This window comes from Solanum pennellii, chromosome 2 (assembly GCF_001406875.1).
Source record: "Solanum pennellii chromosome 2, SPENNV200".
Classification (NCBI taxonomy): Eukaryota; Viridiplantae; Streptophyta; class Magnoliopsida; order Solanales; family Solanaceae; genus Solanum; species Solanum pennellii.
The window spans coordinates 46819208-46837101 of NC_028638.1; the positions used below are offsets into that span (position 1 = coordinate 46819208).

At 32.6% G+C, this 17894-nt stretch overlaps 3 protein-coding genes across 4 annotated transcripts; 2 read left to right on the forward strand and 1 right to left on the reverse strand.

The window, feature by feature from the left end:
• Positions 1–4687: 4687 nt before the first annotated feature.
• On the forward strand, positions 4688–7480 carry LOC107010965 (protein RTF1 homolog). The gene is made up of 2 exons (XM_015210245.2): positions 4688–4816; positions 5342–7480. Exon 2 carries the CDS (start codon positions 5368–5370, stop codon positions 7303–7305), a length of 1938 nt encoding a protein of 645 aa, XP_015065731.1. The 5' UTR covers positions 4688–4816; positions 5342–5367; the 3' UTR covers positions 7306–7480.
• Positions 7481–11220: 3740 nt separating this feature from the next.
• Positions 11221–13476, forward strand: LOC107010967 (lactosylceramide 4-alpha-galactosyltransferase). The gene has a single exon (XM_015210249.2). The coding sequence runs from the start codon at positions 11563–11565 to the stop codon at positions 12850–12852; it is 1290 nt and encodes a 429-aa protein (XP_015065735.1). The 5' UTR covers positions 11221–11562; the 3' UTR covers positions 12853–13476.
• Positions 13477–14844: 1368 nt separating this feature from the next.
• LOC107010966 (probable polyol transporter 4) lies at positions 14845–17591 on the reverse strand. Of its 2 annotated transcripts, none has more exons than XM_015210247.2 (2): positions 17070–17591; positions 14845–16549 (listed from the first exon to the last, which is right to left on the reverse strand). In XM_015210247.2, the coding sequence occupies exons 1-2, from the start codon at positions 17245–17247 to the stop codon at positions 15186–15188; spliced, it is 1542 nt and encodes a 513-aa protein (XP_015065733.1). In that variant the 5' UTR covers positions 17248–17591; the 3' UTR covers positions 14845–15185. The 2 variants fall into 2 exon arrangements, with proteins under 2 accessions (XP_015065733.1, XP_027770399.1); XM_027914598.1 differs by having other exon boundaries at positions 17066–17197.
• Positions 17592–17894: the final 303 nt, after the last annotated feature.

Here is a 17894-nt window from a genome sequence, read left to right on the forward strand (position 1 = left end):
TATATTTGTAGGCCCGAGTTTCATTCTCATGAAAATTTCTTTTCTTATCTAATCATCTTCCAGATGGTAAAGATATCTTGCGTGATACGTACAATGAATATATGTCACAACGTACTTGACGTGAATCACAAAATTTCATGAATGGTGCTATTTATATTGAAAAGACATGTTGTTCAATTTAAAGAAGCAAATGCATAAAGTAGTTAAGCTTCTACATTAAAAGATAGCGAGAGTGTACTCTGTTATTCAAAGATAGCAGACATATATGCATCACAACTGTTGTGATAATAAGCACATTATAAATACATCACGAGAAATATGTCAATGGGGTAAATAATAATCATACCACATTCCGTGTCCTAATGCAATAAAAAAATTTGTCCAAATTAAGTATCAAAGCATGGGAGAATATGACACCGAAATTCAGCATGCATAGCTAAAAAAAACTTACTTCGAAAAAATCAGTCAACTTGACACTGAAGCGTATAGGCCCGATAGTTCCTTTTTTATGATAGCAAATAAAAAATATGTACGAAAAGTGAGCGTAAATAAATCACTCGTATACATAATGAAATGGATATTTCCAAAAGTATACTCGCTCGCAAATGCTCAACGTGCAAACAAACAATATATGATAGGCGAAATTGTCCTTCAAGAGCTTGAAACGCCTCAGATGATAGTAATAGCTAAGGAAAAATGTTTTAATTGTGCTGTTTTTTTTTCCCTTTTGAATATCTCCCTCATCTTTTCTCTGATTTTTATGTTAAATTCTCTTCGACTCGCATTTATACTTGATGAATTCATAATCCATTTGCAAATTTTAAAATTCAACTCATTAATTGCTACATCACTCATTAAAAAAAAAGAATTTTCTTTTTTGAAATTATGGCAGTATAGAATTTGCATGAGGTTCTAAAAGAAATCAAAAACCATTTTACAATGCTAAATGCTAATAATCGTTTTCATCCCAAAATACTTTAATTTTTATACTCGTAAAACTTACTCCTAGCAAATCAAGAAAATTGAAAAGCCAATTTAATCAAACCCATCATCTAAATTTTATATATACTTTCCTTTTCTTCTCACATAAATTTAGAAAATTCCCTTTGTGTTTGTTGGAAAAATGATTTGGTATCCAAAAAAGAAAGACATAAACCAGAAGAGAAAAGAAAAATTAATTTGATCCGTGTGAAGTTACATCATCTTACTTTTATGAGAAAAGATATAACTACACCATCGAAGTTGTCCCATATTTGCATAAAGGCACCTAAACTTTCAAAGTGTCCTATCACCCCACTAAACAACTATATATCGTTGTAAATGGGTCATTTTTACCCATTCCCTCGTCTGGGTTGTTTATACTCACGTTAGGCGCGTCATGTACCAGTTTTCACTTTCATTGACCAGTTTAAAAGTGCCACATGTCATTTCCTTTCTTTATTATTAATTATTTAATTAATTTATGTCATCTTCCCCAATTTAAACCCAAAATAGATGTGGTAGCCCTAATATTTTGATTTTCATAGCAAGAACTATGTTGCTTCGGATTTCAAAGGTGTGACGCTTGAGTTGGTTGACACTCGTTATGCTATTTTAGTTTTGGTTATTCCGAGTGCAAATGATGATTGAAGCCATAATGAGATGGAGATAGTGGAAGTAGTTGCTGATCAGGTGGTTGTGGCCCTATCCCATGCGACGGTTCTTGAAGAATCACAATTAATGAGGCAGAAACTAGAAGCGAGGAACGGTTTGCTGCAACAAGCTAAGGAGAATGCCGTGAAGGCAAGCCAGGCAAGGAATTCGTTTAAGAAGGTAATGAACAATGGGATGAGACGACCAATGCACTCGATTTTGGGTTTGCTTTCCATACTTTAAAATGAGAACACAAGCTCTAACCAGAAGATTATTATTATCGACACAATGGTGAGAACGAGCACCATTCTGTTGAATTTAATAAATGATGTAATGGATATACCTGACAAAGACAAAGGGAGATTCCCAATAAAAATGATGTCGTTTCACTTGCATTCACTTATCAGAGAGGCTTCTTGTCTTATTAAGTGGGTGTGTGTTTTTAAGGGCTTTGGCTTTTCCATGGATGTTCCCAGTTCTTTACCTAATCTGGTGATGGGTGATGAGAAGAGAACATAGACGACTTTTCTTCAAAAGATAAGGATCGGGTTGGGTTAATTCTATCTTAGGGAGTGAGTAACACGCGCACGATGTAGACGAGAGAATAGGTAAAAATGACCCATTTACAATAATATATAGTTGTTTAGTATGGTGATAGGACACTTAGTTTAGGTGTCTTTATGAAAATATGGGACAACTTTGATGGTGTATTTATGTCTTTTCTCTATTTTTATTCTAAATAAGTTTCAAACATGTCAAGAAAATAATTTAAACTCTATATTCACAGTGTTGATATATTGCCCAAATTCAATAGTTAGTCAAGTTTGACATTTTTACATGTTCATTCATGATTCGTTTTGATGATACAATTTTGAAAAATTAAGAAATTAATTTTTGGTGTTCTAGTCATCCTCAAAAGTTTTCTCTTATGTATTATTCTTTTATCTATTTTTTCAAAAGTTTGAACTTTTTTTAGACACTAACAACATGTATTATTACTTTTTTAAAAAAAAATATACTTACATTGAAAAATGTGAAAGTATATGATTATAATATAGCAAAATGTTTTGAATTCTTAATTCCATTACATGAGTTTTTCTAAATTATAATAATAATAATATTTTTGGTCAGTCTAGCATGTCCATAAAAATAATTCATTGAAGTAACTATCACCTACTACGAATTCATATTTTATATAATTTTGCGCAAACTATGAATGTGAAATCCAATTTTATTATAAATACTTAATATCTTAAGCTTAATTTATTATAAACATAGAATAAAGAAAACTACTCCAAGCTTTATTGTAAACGCTAGTTCCTAAGAATTATTCTCACAATACAAGAAGCTTTACATATTGACAAAAATTAATTTTGAAATACGTATATAGAGAGAGAAATAAATTATATAATCTGAAATATTTGTAGGATATGAAAATACTACTAATTTTTCATTTAATTGAGTAGAAATAGCCAAACATTAATAATCAAAATTTCATAGAGCAATGTGAATCATGGATACGTATTCAAATATTACATGAGCAAGATGTTTATAATCTTTTAATTCAATAATATAACTTTTTTTATTTTTGAAAAGAACATGCTTTTTAAATTAATTTTGCATGCAAGTAGATGTGAAACCCTATTTTGTTATAAATATTTTGTATGTTATTGTGCAATATTTGTAAGATAAAGAAATTACTATTAGCTAGCAATGTAAAAAGAAATCATACACGCTGATGAAGTTTTCTTTTGAAATCAGTGATAATGAAGATAAGAAAATTATTTCGTTTGAATATTTTGTAGGATAAAGAAATTATTACTACATATATTTTCATTTAAGTGAATTTAATACGCATATAAGCAAAAAGATATTAAATAACGTAAATTTTCTACACTTATAAAGTGAAAAATCGACGAGAAATTTAAGAAGCAATGACTGTTTTTAAAGTAAGATAAAAGAAATAGTCAATCGTTCACAACCAAAACTTGATAGAGCAATGTAAATTTTGGACACATCGCCAAAACTTATACTATTATTATTTCTTTAAAAGAAACGAGACATATATAACTATAGTTTATAATGAATGAACTGGTTTGAATTTTTTATTCCATACTATAACTCTTTTTTTTTTTTTTTAAAAAAGCATCTTTTGTTAGCTCTATAACTAGAAATGACTTATTATAGTAATCAATTACATAATTCATATCTGAAATATTTTGCACAAATCGCGAATATGAGGCCAATTTTTATTATTCCCTTTGAAAAAATACTAAACCTTCACATTAATAAAGTTTGGTTTTAAAAATAATCCACATAAAAAGGCTACATAGCCCAATATCATCATATTTACGTGCATTATTAATCAATTCAATTTACGAGCATGTAACAATAATTTAGATTGGTGTATTTCAGTTAAAATTCTGAAATACCAAAGCATTGGATCAAAATGACACTTGGTCCACTTATTTTAGTTAAAATTAAAATATTTTTTTGAAATATAAAATTTATGCAATTTAAGGAGAAATTCCATGAAAAGAAAATTAATGATTCATATAAATCGCTTAGTGAAAAGTGTTCTGAATAAATCCAACGAGTAACTAATAATCCTGTTATACAAAAGAAAAAGTAATTATTATGCCATTTTCTGACAAATCATATAATTTTATAATTTCATTAACTAAAATAATTCAACAAAATTATAACAGTATTCGACATGATGTTTTTACGAGAGGACATAGAAGCTAATCAATCTTATGAGATGTATAAAAAGTAGAATAATATCACTAGATTTTCGATAGTTACTTAAACATTTTGTTAGATTATTTTTTCGTAAAAAGTAGCATCTTTGAGGTCTCATTTGGCTAATCAATCCTATTAAATTTTATTTTAAGTTCGAAGCTTCATCATTAAATATTTTTATTTTATTTTGTATTATAACAACTTAAAACTATTAAAATATTTGATAATTATCCAAATTATCGCTATGATTGTAATTAGATACCAAAGTACAGTTATTTACAAAATTTATTACTCAAAGGAAATAGCCCAAGCCCAATTTCTTTCTGATGTCAATTAAAAATAAAAAAAGTGGATCTTAACCCAAACGGATATTTTCTGCTGTGCCCTAATTTGTTCTTTTTTTCATTTCTCTCCGGCGAACTCCTCATCGGCGAGATCAATTGTATGTATCTAATTCTTCTCTCCGGCAAACTTGTTTTCATTTCTGTTATTCCTTTGGCGATTATGTTAATGGTAAAATTTTTGCTTGATTGAACAGAAATTTGAAATTTTATAATGATTGAAAGAGTTGAATGGATCTGAATCAATGTTTACCTGATTTTTTGCTCATTGGGATAGTTTAATTCTGCTGTTCTATTTTATTCTGTATCCAGACTTAGGGTTTGTATTTGATGTTTTTGAGTTTTGACTGAGAGTTTTATGTTTCCTTGTTTGGTGGTTTTGTTGTTCTCCTTTCGTTTTATAGTCAAATTGATTGATGTTGTGTTTACAATTTGTCGAAATTGCTGATTTTTTTGAAGTTGTCGTTCAGCAAATTGTTTTTGAGTTTTGACTGAGAGTTTTATATTTCCTTATTTGGTGGTTTTGTGGTTCTCCTTTCGGTTTATAGTCACATTGATTGTTGTTGTGTTTATAATTTGTCAAAATTGTTGATTTTTGCGTGGTTTTTGAATTTGTTGATATTCAGCAAGTGGCTGAGTGGAATAGAAGACCATGGAAGAAGAGTTAACTGATTTACTGTTGGAGGCTGCTGGTAGAACAAATACTGGTGGAAGGAATCGTCCACCTCATTCATCTAAAAGACATCACAAGAGTTCATATTCTGATGATGGAAGTGATTCCAGGGATGATGACTCTGATGATGGTCGTGGGTATTCAGGTCGAAAGCTTTCTGGTTCACAAGTTCCTCTCAAGAAGAGATTGGACCCTCAAGAAAGAGATGATGATCATAGCAGCCATGGAGAAGGTAATGATGGAGATGGTTATGGCAATGAGAGTGATGATGATTCTATTGGCAGTGATCTTTACAAGGACGATGATGACCGGCAAAAGCTTGCTCAGATGACTGAACTGGAAAGGGAAATGATATTGACTGATCGTGCAGCAAAGAAATCTGACAGGAGTCTGCATGACAAAATGATCAAGGATCGGGCCCAACCAAGGAAACAGAGCTCACCTCCTTCACATTCTCGTGGCATGCGCTCATCAACAAGAGCTTTGGATAGGGCAGCTGACAGAGATGATGCATTGAATGAGATACGAGCAAAACGAGCAAGACAGCAGCAGGATCCCGAGGGTCAATTCAAGCTGAGGGATGCAGCTAGAAAAGGTTCTGGAAGCAGGGGTTATTCACCTATCAAACGTAGAAGTTTTACAGCTGCATCCCTAGGTAGCAGTCCTACCAGGGGAGAAAGTGATTCACATAGTAATGAGGGAGATTCATCAGCTGATGATGGAATGGATGACAGTGATGATGACAAGTCATCACCGGAGTCACAGTTGCCAACATTTGAGGATATAAAAGAAATCTCTATTCGTCGTTCAAAACTGGCAAAATGGTTTATGGAGCCCTTCTTTGATGAGTTAATTGTGGGTTGCTTCGTAAGAGTTGGCATTGGGAGGTCAAGGTCTGGTCCTATCTATAGGCTATGTGTGGTCCGCAATGTTGATGCTTCAGATCCCAATCGACAATACAAGCTAGAAAATAAAACCACATCCAAATTTCTAAATGTTGTTTGGGGCAATGAAAACTCTGCTGCTAGGTGGCAGATGGCTATGGTTTCAGACTCTCCTCCTCTGAGGGATGAGTTTGATCAGTGGGTAAGGGAAGTAGAACGAAGTGGTGGTCGTATGCCTAGTAAGCAAGATGTGTTGGAAAAAAAAGAGGCCATACAGAAATCTAACACATTTGTTTACTCTGCTGACACTGTAAAGCAGATGTTGCAGCAGAAAAAATCTGCAACATGGAGGCCACTTAATGTTGCTGCTGAGAAGGATCGTTTGAGAAGGGATATGGAAGTGGCCAAAATGAAGAATGACGAAGCAGAAGTGGAGAGGATTAAGGCAAGACTGCAGGAACTGGAGGATAGCAGGAAGGTTCAAGAGAAAGATGACAAGGCCCGCAGGCTGGCTGAGATGAACCGGAAGAATAGGGTTGAGAATTTCAAAAATGCATCAGAACTCAGACCAGTGAATCAACTGTTAAAAGCTGGTGAGGCTGGGTATGATCCCTTCTCTAGAAGGTGGACTAGGTCTACAAATTATTTTGCAAAAGGTGCATCCAATGGTGAAGCTGCTGCAGCAGCAGCATTGGCAGCTGAAGATAACAATGGGGCTGGTGGAACTGCTGACGGAGGAATGGCAGCTACAGCAGCAGCCTTGCAGGCTGCAGCAGGCGCTGGGAAGTTGGTGGACACAAATGCTCCTGTAGATCAAGGAACAGAATCAAATACGCTACATGATTTCGATCTGCCTATCTCGTTGGCTGTGCTTCAGAAGTTTGGAGGGTCTCAAGGAGGCCAAGCAGGATTTATGGCTCGCAAACAGAGGATAGAAGCAACTGTTGGATGTAGCGTTCCGGAGAACGATGGGAGAAGACATGCACTAACTTTAAGTGTTAGTGACTACAAGAGAAGGAGAGGACTCCTTTAAGATTTACTGCTTTTGTTGTTTAGCCAAATGAACTGTTGTTACTGGGGATTCATGTACTAGCTGTGAATTAAGAGTACAGTTACTGCTATATTAAAATATGTTAAGACTTTTCTTGAATTTATGCTTCTATAGCAAAGACCTGGTTTACCAGGGGTCTTTTAAGCTTTACTGAGAAGAGCACTCTTTATTATTAACAATATTTCGAGTATTTACCTCCCTTTACGCTTACAAAAAGTCGCACTGAGCTCTTCGATTTTTTGGGATATCATAGTTTCTGGTGAAAACAATTTGGCAAAAATGATTGAACATGGGAATCAATTTTGCTTTTCCACATTTTGATTCACCTATTAAGAAAATTAAGTGACAATCAAATTATATGAATTTATCATGATGAAATGTAAATTGAAATCAACTTTACCTGATAAAATACATATAAAATCACAAGTATTTATCGATAATAATTTTTATTTATTTACAATTATGTTCCATCTCCATGAGATTCGTCTTGGTGAGTACCTTATAAGAAATCACTTTCTTTTTCCTAGAGATAACACTAGAAAAAACACAAGTCATGTAAAAGACATCAAAGAGATATTAAATGAACAAAATATCTCATTACGAAGAAGTTTTGAAAGTTACGAAAGAAAACTTCAATCTCATATTAATATCGATTATGATTGATTAAGTTGAAAATGAGAATTCTATCCTATGAAATTAAATTTCATAGTATTTCTATCGCAAATTCATGTAATGAAGCGTTTTTCTTGCTTTTCTTTTCCTTCTAATCATCAAAATAGATTAACGAAATTATTTCTTTCTAATTTTATTAACGGTTCTCTAGTACCCAATGGTACCACAATTTTTATACACAACAGTATGTCAAAAGGTGAACATATATAATTGAAATAAATATAGCAATAAATTGTCTATCAGGCAGTTAAATCATAATCATATTTTTTTTCCCTATTAGTCAAAATCATATTTTATTTTGTGATTTTTCGAAAGAAAAATCGTGTAACATGATTTTTGTTTGGTGGAGTTTTAATTAAAGAATAATGTCACTACACATCTATGATCTCATTTTATACCTAAACCCCTCGATTTGCTCATAATTAAAATCAATTAATAGGTGTTAGCTATAGATAGTTTGTCGTAAGTAAATAAGATGTAAATATTGGTCAATATTGAATCATGAAAAAAAATTTAAAAAGTTTAAAAAGTTTAAAGGGAGCATCATAATACTATGTGTATCAACGAAAATTTAGATTAGTCGAGTGAATCACAATTATATATTTCTAAATTATTAATGTTTGGTTATTTCTCAATTTTGATTAGTCTATTATTATTACAACATTTAGCCTTCTACGGAAAGGAGATTACATGTGCAAATTAATCCTTAGCCAGGTGAAAAAGTTCAGGTATTCAATGAATTGAGCTATTAAGATACTATTAAATAGTGAGTAACAATCTTATTTTTTTACATATATATTGAGATTGATTAACTTTAGAATCTTAAAGTGTATAGTAAATGAACTTTGGTAAAGTAAATACAAATTTAATAATGCTGAGACATAATTATCATAGTAATTTTTTATGACTATTGGACAAGATTCTAATTCCATGCAAAGATAATATTTTTAGCGATTTCGTTGTTCTTGAATTTTAGACTTTTAGTGAGAAATATTACTATTTAGTACATGCGTAAATTGTGTTAATAAAAATAACAAGTACCTAAGAATAGAGGCCTATAAGATAACAATTTTACTAATATATACATACTACCATTCGATTCTCTTTTCCTTTTTTTTTATTTATATATATGTGTAATTTCTCTATAACAATATAAATGATTTACCGACACGCGACAATGATATAATTCTCAAATTATATTGAACATTAATAATAAATAGGAATATTTATAACCATTAATTTATATATATATATATATATATATATATATATATTGCTAATGAATGTAAGAATATTAACTCAATTATTATTAAATATTTTTATTATAATAAATATCATCGCTAAAAGAAATTATGGTCTCTAAACGTTTTTTTGTTATCTTGTCATGATTGTCAATGTATTAATTATTGTTTAAAGGGGAGAGTGATTTAGCCATGATTTATTAAAATACACAGCTTCACCATGTAATGACCAATTAATTAATTAACTGTGAGCTAAAAGATTAGTAGCAATAAGTAAAGTATTTAACAGAAGTATACTGATTACTGGCTATATTATATTACTACCGTACAATTTCATCCTATTTGTTGTAAAATTTTGTAGCATTTGAAATTTTTAATTGAACTTAAAGAAAGTTAGGTAAACAACAATAATTTCAATCCTATATATATATATATATATATGTATATAATATAATATCTTAAAAATAGCTTCAAAAAAATTAAGGGCGCTAATTTCCTTTAATGAATCTACTTTGTATCCGGTAAGTAAACATCATTATTGTAAATTTAATTATTTATACTTTTTAAAGGCTGAATTAGTGCTAAACGTAAGTTTTTTGATTGATCAAATTAAAGAAATTACTTATCTACACTAATAGATCAAATTAGTACTGTTTTGGTGTGTTTTTTTTTAAAAATGAAATGTAGGGTAATTCAATCATTTAATTATACTGTGCACCACCTCTTTCTTCCAAAATGGTAACTCAGAAAACTAATAATACTACTCACTCCGTCCAGTATTATTTGTCATGGTTTTTATTTTTAGAGTCAAATTATAAAAATTTTGACTAACATTTTAAGATGCATTTTTTTATCATATTAATATGCAAAAAATTGTCATCTATAGTACTTTTCATATAGTTTTAGAATATCTAATTTTTTTGTTTAAAATATCGAATTAATGTGATCTAATTTATCTTTGAAATTAGTCAAATTGATTTTCTATAAACGCAACATGACAAATATTTTCGGACTGAGAGAGTACTACTTAAGGTGGACATTTAATAATTTAATCTAGATATATTATTAACACACTATTTAACCACTTCTTTATTAAATATTTTACTTAAATAACACTTTACCATAAATTTGATAACAGAATCACTTTGGAGGGAAAGAGTCAAAACTGCAAATTGCTCTTGCTCGACCATAAAGAGTAAAGAAATACGTTTGGAACTCTTTGTTATCGAAATTAAATAATTTGCTTTTTTAAATCGAGTTTATTACATTAAATTTATTTATCATAAATTACTTTTTTAATATAATTTGCAAGCTATTTATAAGAGTGAGAATTTTATTCGGTGAATGCCCAAAAATAATAGCAGCAGGTTTTCATTGTGATAATAAAATAAAACTAAAGAGTGAAAGGAAATTAACTTTGTTCATATTTAATTGGAAATAAAATGCTCCAGCGCCCATAGCTAAAAAGAAATTACTCATTCTAGATTATTTAGTACGATATTTTTAGAATACTATCAATCAAATGCGATATATAATTTTTATTTCAAACTTAATTTTAGAATATCTCATCTTATCTTATCGAATTTTAAATTATTTTATTTCATTTTTCATATACAACAAATTAATTTAAAAAATTATAAATTCAGAATAATTCAATCCCCGTTCCAAAAGAAATGAATCTTAAAGACTTATTTGGTAGGGAACAAGTTATCTCGAAATTAATTATTTCACTCTTAATGTAAAATAAAAATAACAGTACCATCTCGAACATAAATAAACGCATCGTAAAATTAACAACCACCTACCACTCTTTTATCCTTTTTCTTTTTGATTTTCCACCTGATATTCGATACCAACAATAAAATTCAACTAAATTTAAATTCGCACAAAAAAACTTACGTTAAAAATAATAAAACACTCCGTGACAAACGCGAATTTGCCCAATTATGTTAAGGGAAGTTAGGAACCAATGTAATATAGAGTTTAGTTTTTCATAAAGCTATTGGGTTGATAGCCCCAATCAACAAACTCTTCTACATTTAATTCTCATTCTCCCTTCCCTCCTTTACTCCACAAAAATACAAAACAGGGCTCAAAACTCAAGAACATTTTTTTTCATATAGTGCTAATCTTTTTGGCTACTGAAAATTTCCAAAAAGCACTAAAAGAAACATCTTTTTTCAATTTTACTGCACTTTTTTTGCCGCCTCCATCACTGAAAAAATGTTCTTCAACTTCCTCTACTATCATCTTCATCACTTTCTCATAGCTGAAAATTGCTTCAGAAAATGAAAAAGGAGACATTTTTAATTTCCAAGAAAAGACCATGGATGGTGTCATTAAGAGGAGGTCTTTATATGCAATTGGTTCTTGTTTTCTGCTTTTTCTCTTAGCTTACAACAGTTCCACTGTGTTCTATGTTCAAGTCCCTGTTCCAGGGAACTCTTCGCCGGAGATTTCAAGTTTTTTAACTGAAAATGTCGCCAGAAAATCAAGAAAGTTGGTTTCTTATTCTACTAAAGCTAAACGTTCATCCTCTGTGATATATGCAGTAAAAGAAGAAACCCCACTTGTAAAACCGAACAGCCAGTTGATAATTTCCCGGAAAAATCCAAACATGGTGGGTTTTTCATATGATTCAGAGGCTTATCAACCTAGAAGAAGGAAAAAGAAGAAGTCTTTGGTGAAAGGGGACAGAATCGATGTGTTTTCAATGAGAATGAAGGAGTTTTTTGGTTCTAAAGCATCCAATTCTTCTTGTAAGTTTCGATTTTTCATGACTTGGATTTCTTCCATTGAATCTTTTGGTGAAAGGGAACTGTTTGCTGTGGAGAGTCTGTTTAAGGCACACCCAAATGGCTGTTTGGTCATTATGTCTACTTCAATGGATTCTCCAAGAGGAATGCAAGTTTTAAACCCTTTCTTGGAAAAAGGATTAAGGGTAACTGCAATATCACCTGATTTTATGTACTTGTTTAAAAATACTATTGCTCAAGCCTGGATTGATAACTTAATGAAGGGCAATATAGAGCCAGGGGAAGTTTCTTTAGGTCAGAATCTCTCAAATTTGTTAAGACTTGGTTTACTGTATAAGTTTGGTGGGATTTATTTAGATACTGATGTTATAGTGTTGAAGAGTTTTGGGAAGCTAAGGAATGTTATTGGGGCTCAAACTATTGATGTTGAAACAAGAAATTGGAGTAGGTTAAATAATGCTGTAATGATTTTTGATAAGAGGCATCCTTTGTTGTACAAGTTTATTGAAGAATTTGCACTTACATTTGATGGGAACAAATGGGGTCATAATGGTCCTTATTTGGTTTCAAGGGTTGTGTCAAGGGTAAGTGGAAGAGATGGATACAATTTCACTGTTTTGCCCCCAATGGCTTTTTATCCAGTTGATTGGAATAGGATTGGTAGTCTCTTTCTTGGGCCGAGGAACGAGACTCAGTCGAAATGGTTGCTCTTGAAACTCCAGCAGATTCGGAGTGGAAGTTTGGCAGTGCATCTTTGGAACAAGCAAAGTAGAGAGCTTGAGGTTGAAGAAGGAAGCATAATTCAACATATAATGTCAGATTGTTGTGTTTTCTGCAATTCTTACTCATCAAAGTTGTAAGTATACACCACATAAAATCAGCGTCAGCGTGTTCTATTCTTCATTAATTGTTGTAGGATAAAGGACCACCTAAGCTCATTACATAGGTTGTCTTGAAGAAATTAGGTGGTACAGAAATAATGCAGGATCCATGTATTCTACTTCATTGTCGATGTGATTGAACAAATTATACAAAGATAGAAAAGCACAATTATTGCTAAGTTCCCATTGACTGAAATGCTATTGGCCCCACGATTTAACTGGATAAATATCTGTTTTTTTTTGCTTGGGTTTGGCAAAGACTTCAGTTTTCTTTAATATCAAAGTTACAACAGTAGTTGGGAGGGCGGCTATCAGCTGGTGAATTGATTCAGGACCACTATATGTAATGTGATGCTGTTAGCTTATCCATTGTATAAACAGTTGAGCTATTACTGATCAGCTCGTGCCCTTACTTTAATTATGGTCCAAAATTCGTTCACATTGTTGTTCATGAAAGCTCGAGGGAAGCAAGTGAAATGTTCCCCTCTAAATCTGTAAGAGACAGGGTGCTACCTGTATGATAATAGGTCAGTAAGAAAGTTTCTGCTGGAATTATTCTATGAATTATTCATAAACTACCGTACTAACACTGATAATTCATAATTCTATCTGGTTAGTTCCATGTGAATGTAATTTGTGCAGAAAAGTCATGGAGATGTTGTGATCCAACCACCTTCAGTGAAATCTCCTTACTTGGTGCACAAATGTTTTGTTGACTTGAAACAGGATTAACATGAAGAATACTTGGAAATTTCTTTCATCAGTCATCAGTCCTCATATCTGTTAATTAAAGTAAAATGACAACCAGACATTTTTGACTCTGCGCTCCTTCACTGCTCCTCATATCTGTTAATTTTTGTGGCACTGATTACAAGCTTTCATTATCTACATTACTTATAACTGAATTTTTATCCTGTGATGATCTTCATATTGTCCTTTCAAGACTAGAATAATGTCATTAAACTGAGATTCTCTGAAGAGGCCAGGAGAATTATTCTCTGTGATTTATGTTTCTAGAACGGTAGGCTTGGTGCTTAACACTTCAATTATTGTCTTCTATTTTATTCTCCCTTTTGGTGGGGGAGGTGGTGATTCTCTACTCTCTGCTTTCAACACAAAAAAGAATGTAAATACTATCAACTAATATTTTATCTAGCGGTCGATGGCTACATAAACTTCCCTAAGCTTGCTGAATTTGAGATTGAAAGCAGTGTTTGTTAAGTTTCTTAGGAAATGCATATGCTGCACATGGTTGCTGCCTTTTGAGTAGATGCTACGCCACACTTGGGCCAATCTACTTTTGTTTTTTTACCCGTTTTTCACTCACTTTCTCCAGTTGCATTGCTGATCAAATTGGTGTATTTGGAGTGACAAAATCTAGATATTTACCAACTTACAGGACCAAAAAAAGGTAATTAATGTTTAGCTGGTGGAACTTTGATGACCAGTCCTTTTCTTTGTTTTCTGCACTATGTAGTGCATGTGGTCCTTTAAGAGATTTCACTTTCAGGTCTATCTTTTAGTGTACTCCCAACTCAATTTCTCCAGAATGCTCAAAATAATTGCTAGTATCATTCTCTAAATACCTTAGAAAAGGATGAACATTATAGAAGAAAAAAAAAAGAGGCATATCATTTAATTCATTTTCCATTGAAGACTGACCAAAATGTTTGACTTGCTATTTAGCATTTAATAACTTTTATTCCTTTACAGTTATTCATCCTATACATGACAGAACCTTCTGATTTCTGCAAGTTTTATCAAAGACTAAAAGAAAAAAAAGATGAAACAGGTATCATAAACCACCACCCATGGCACTGTTCTAGTGATAAGAGAGTAGTGCGTGATGCATGGGTTAGGCACTTGGCACAGGTTTGATCAATGCCATGATCATAAACCACCACCCATGGCATTGATCAGGGATTCCTTGATTATTAAAAAGGAAAAAAAAGGGTAAACAGAAGAAGGAAATAATGGTCCAGCAAAAGTCTCTGGAATATCAAGTGGAACCTATATACATATATTCACCATCACTGATCTGTTGTTATTACAAGGATGAAGAACAAAATCTATGTATTGCTTCTAAGTTTCTAGATATCGAATTTCAATGTCATCAAGATATAAGAAAGCCTCATCCCTAATGACAAAAGATATAAAGCTTTTGTTTTGTTTATCACTTTATGTTATTGTATAATGCAATTGATTCTCCACAGTTCACAGATATTATGGAGCTTGAAAGTTGTATAAGCTCCCAAGGAGCAAATGCCAATTTTCTTCTCACTGCTGCTAAAACTCTGATTAATATGCATCTTTCATTGTGTCTGCATTAGATGTTTGACATCTTCAAGCTCCATTTCACCACCTTGTTGTGGCGTATCATTCTGGAACATCATTTCAATTTCTTCCAATGATTTTCCCTTTGTTTCTGGAACACATTTATGAACAAAAGCAACAGAGAGAGCTGATATAGCAGCAAACACGAAAAACGTTCCTCCTACTGTAATCGTACGAGATACGGAGAGGAAAGACATTGCAACGACACCACTACTGACCCTGCTCCCTACTGCACCAAGAGCTGATGCTTGAGCTCGAAGTCTCAGAGGGAAGATTTCAGATGTCAAGACCCAACAAATTGGTCCAATCCCCACGGAAAAGAACGCTACATTTCCACACACACATAATATTGCCAGCTTGATACCAACTGAACCATTACCCAGTAGAGAAAGTGTGAGGCCAAGGCCAAACAGACAAGTAGTCATACCAATTGTGCTGACATATAACAAAGGTTTCCTACCAACTTTGTCAATAAGAAATATGGCTATCAAAATGAATATTGTTTTTGTGAATCCAACAGCAACAGTTGCAGCTAGGAGCTGAGTGTTGCCCTTAATTCCTGCATCCTTAAAAATTGTTGGACTGTAATACACTGTTGCATCGATACCTGTGACCTGTTGAAAGCACTGAATACCACAACCTGTAATCAGCATTCTTCTAACTCCAGGTGAAGGATTTAGCAGTTCACGCCACACTGCTTTCTCTTCATACTTCTCAGCATTAACATGTCCTGCAGCTTGCTGAATTTCTGCTAGCCTCTCTTCCACTTCATTAGCATTTTCATTAGTTTTAAGTAGGACTAATCTTGCTTCATCTATCCGATTTTTCATCACCAACCACCTTGGAGATTCTGGAATGACAAATAGCGCGATACCAATAAAAATTGAGGGAAGAATCCCCACACCAAGCATGACTCTCCAGTTTATATGAGGGGATAAACCAGAAAAGGCATAATTCGAAACATAACCTAAGAGAATTCCTAGATTGATGAATATCTCAGGGAAGGAAGTGAAAGACCCTCTAGCAACCGTGGGTGATATCTCTGCGATATAAACAGGTGCAATCATAACTCCAAAACCAATACCAATTCCAGCCAAAAGTCTGCCTATCATTAACACCTTGAAGTTAGGAGCAAGAGTCATTATAAGAGCTCCAGATTGAAACACAACGGCTGCAAAAGCCATGGTCCACTTCCTGCCGATGGCATCTGAAGTTCTTCCTCCTGCTAAACTCCCCAAAAGTGAAACTATGCTCAAGATTCCAACAAGAACTTCTTCTTGTACTTCAGTAATCTTCAAATCTTGCTGAATGAACATAATAGCTCCACTCATAACACCAACATCTGTAAAGGGAATAATTCCTATTAGATACTAACTTTGAATTGAACACATAACCAACTAAAACACTGACGTGAGAGGTCTACGCCAAAAGCATTTGGTATTATGCTGAACAACTAAAGGGAAGTGGGACCAAAATGCTAAACTTCGCAGTACTGGTGCACTAAGCTCCCGTTATGCGCGGGCTTCAAAGAAAGGCCAGACCAAGATCTGTCAAGAGCTCAGAAGGAGTTCTTGACTATGTATAAGATTCTTTTATAGGTGGAATTTAAAAGTAAACAAAATCCACTAAACTCTTGGTGCTTTATGATGACATTAAAGAAAAATATGATGCAGAAACAGAATCCTAATCCATAACATAAATGAATCTTGTCCCTCTAATTAAAAGATATATCAAGAAGACAGACAAACCAATGGTAAAACAAAGAATTAATGTAAAGATGGGAAAGAACAGATAAATGAATGGAACAGCAAAGGACAAGAAAATAAGCACTATTCATTAGGAGAAGAAGTAGATATACCAACCATATCCAAGAAGCACAGAATTAAGTGAAGCAAAGATGGCACAAACCAAAACATATTTTCTGCTACTCATATCATTTCTTTTATCTTCACATAATACAGCAACATCCTCTTCCATTCCATCAGAATCCATCCTCTTATACTTCAAAACACCCCCATTCCCATTTTCTTGGATACCCATCTTCTCTGTATTTCTCAATATCTAAATCCCTCTCTACACTCTAATCAAACAAAAAGATTGTTTTTTTGCTTCTGGGGTTTTGTTAATTTTTCTCCTTGTTATCTCTAAATGTCTAAAATCTGGGATCTGCAGTTTCTTTCTTCTTTCTCATGTGTTGAAAAGACTATTCCTAGATCTGAGGAATCAAGAATTCAGAAAATACTAACTTTTAACCAATGTGAGACTGACACTCCAGCTTTAGAGGGTCAAAAATGTTTTTCCTAATTCCTATGATGTATATACATTACCAAAGAAAACAAAACATTTTTTTTAAAAGAAAAGGAAAAGAAATTGTTTATACAGTTTCAATTTTCAAAATATCTGTGTAAAATGCATAAATGGATAATTGGATATTATCAAATTTGTGTTATTACCAAAAATATAAATTTGATTACCATAATCTTGTCGGCAGATTTTTTTTTTTTTGGGATATAACTGTTTTGCTTTTCAACGCGTGAGTCATTTGAAGTACTTACACTATATACTTGACTAAATATTTTGTATTAAATCAATGTCTTCATGTTATATCCTAAATTAATTATCTGTTCAACTACTTATGTGGTATGTGATGAACGAATGATTAATTGTTATGATTTAAAGTATAGAAC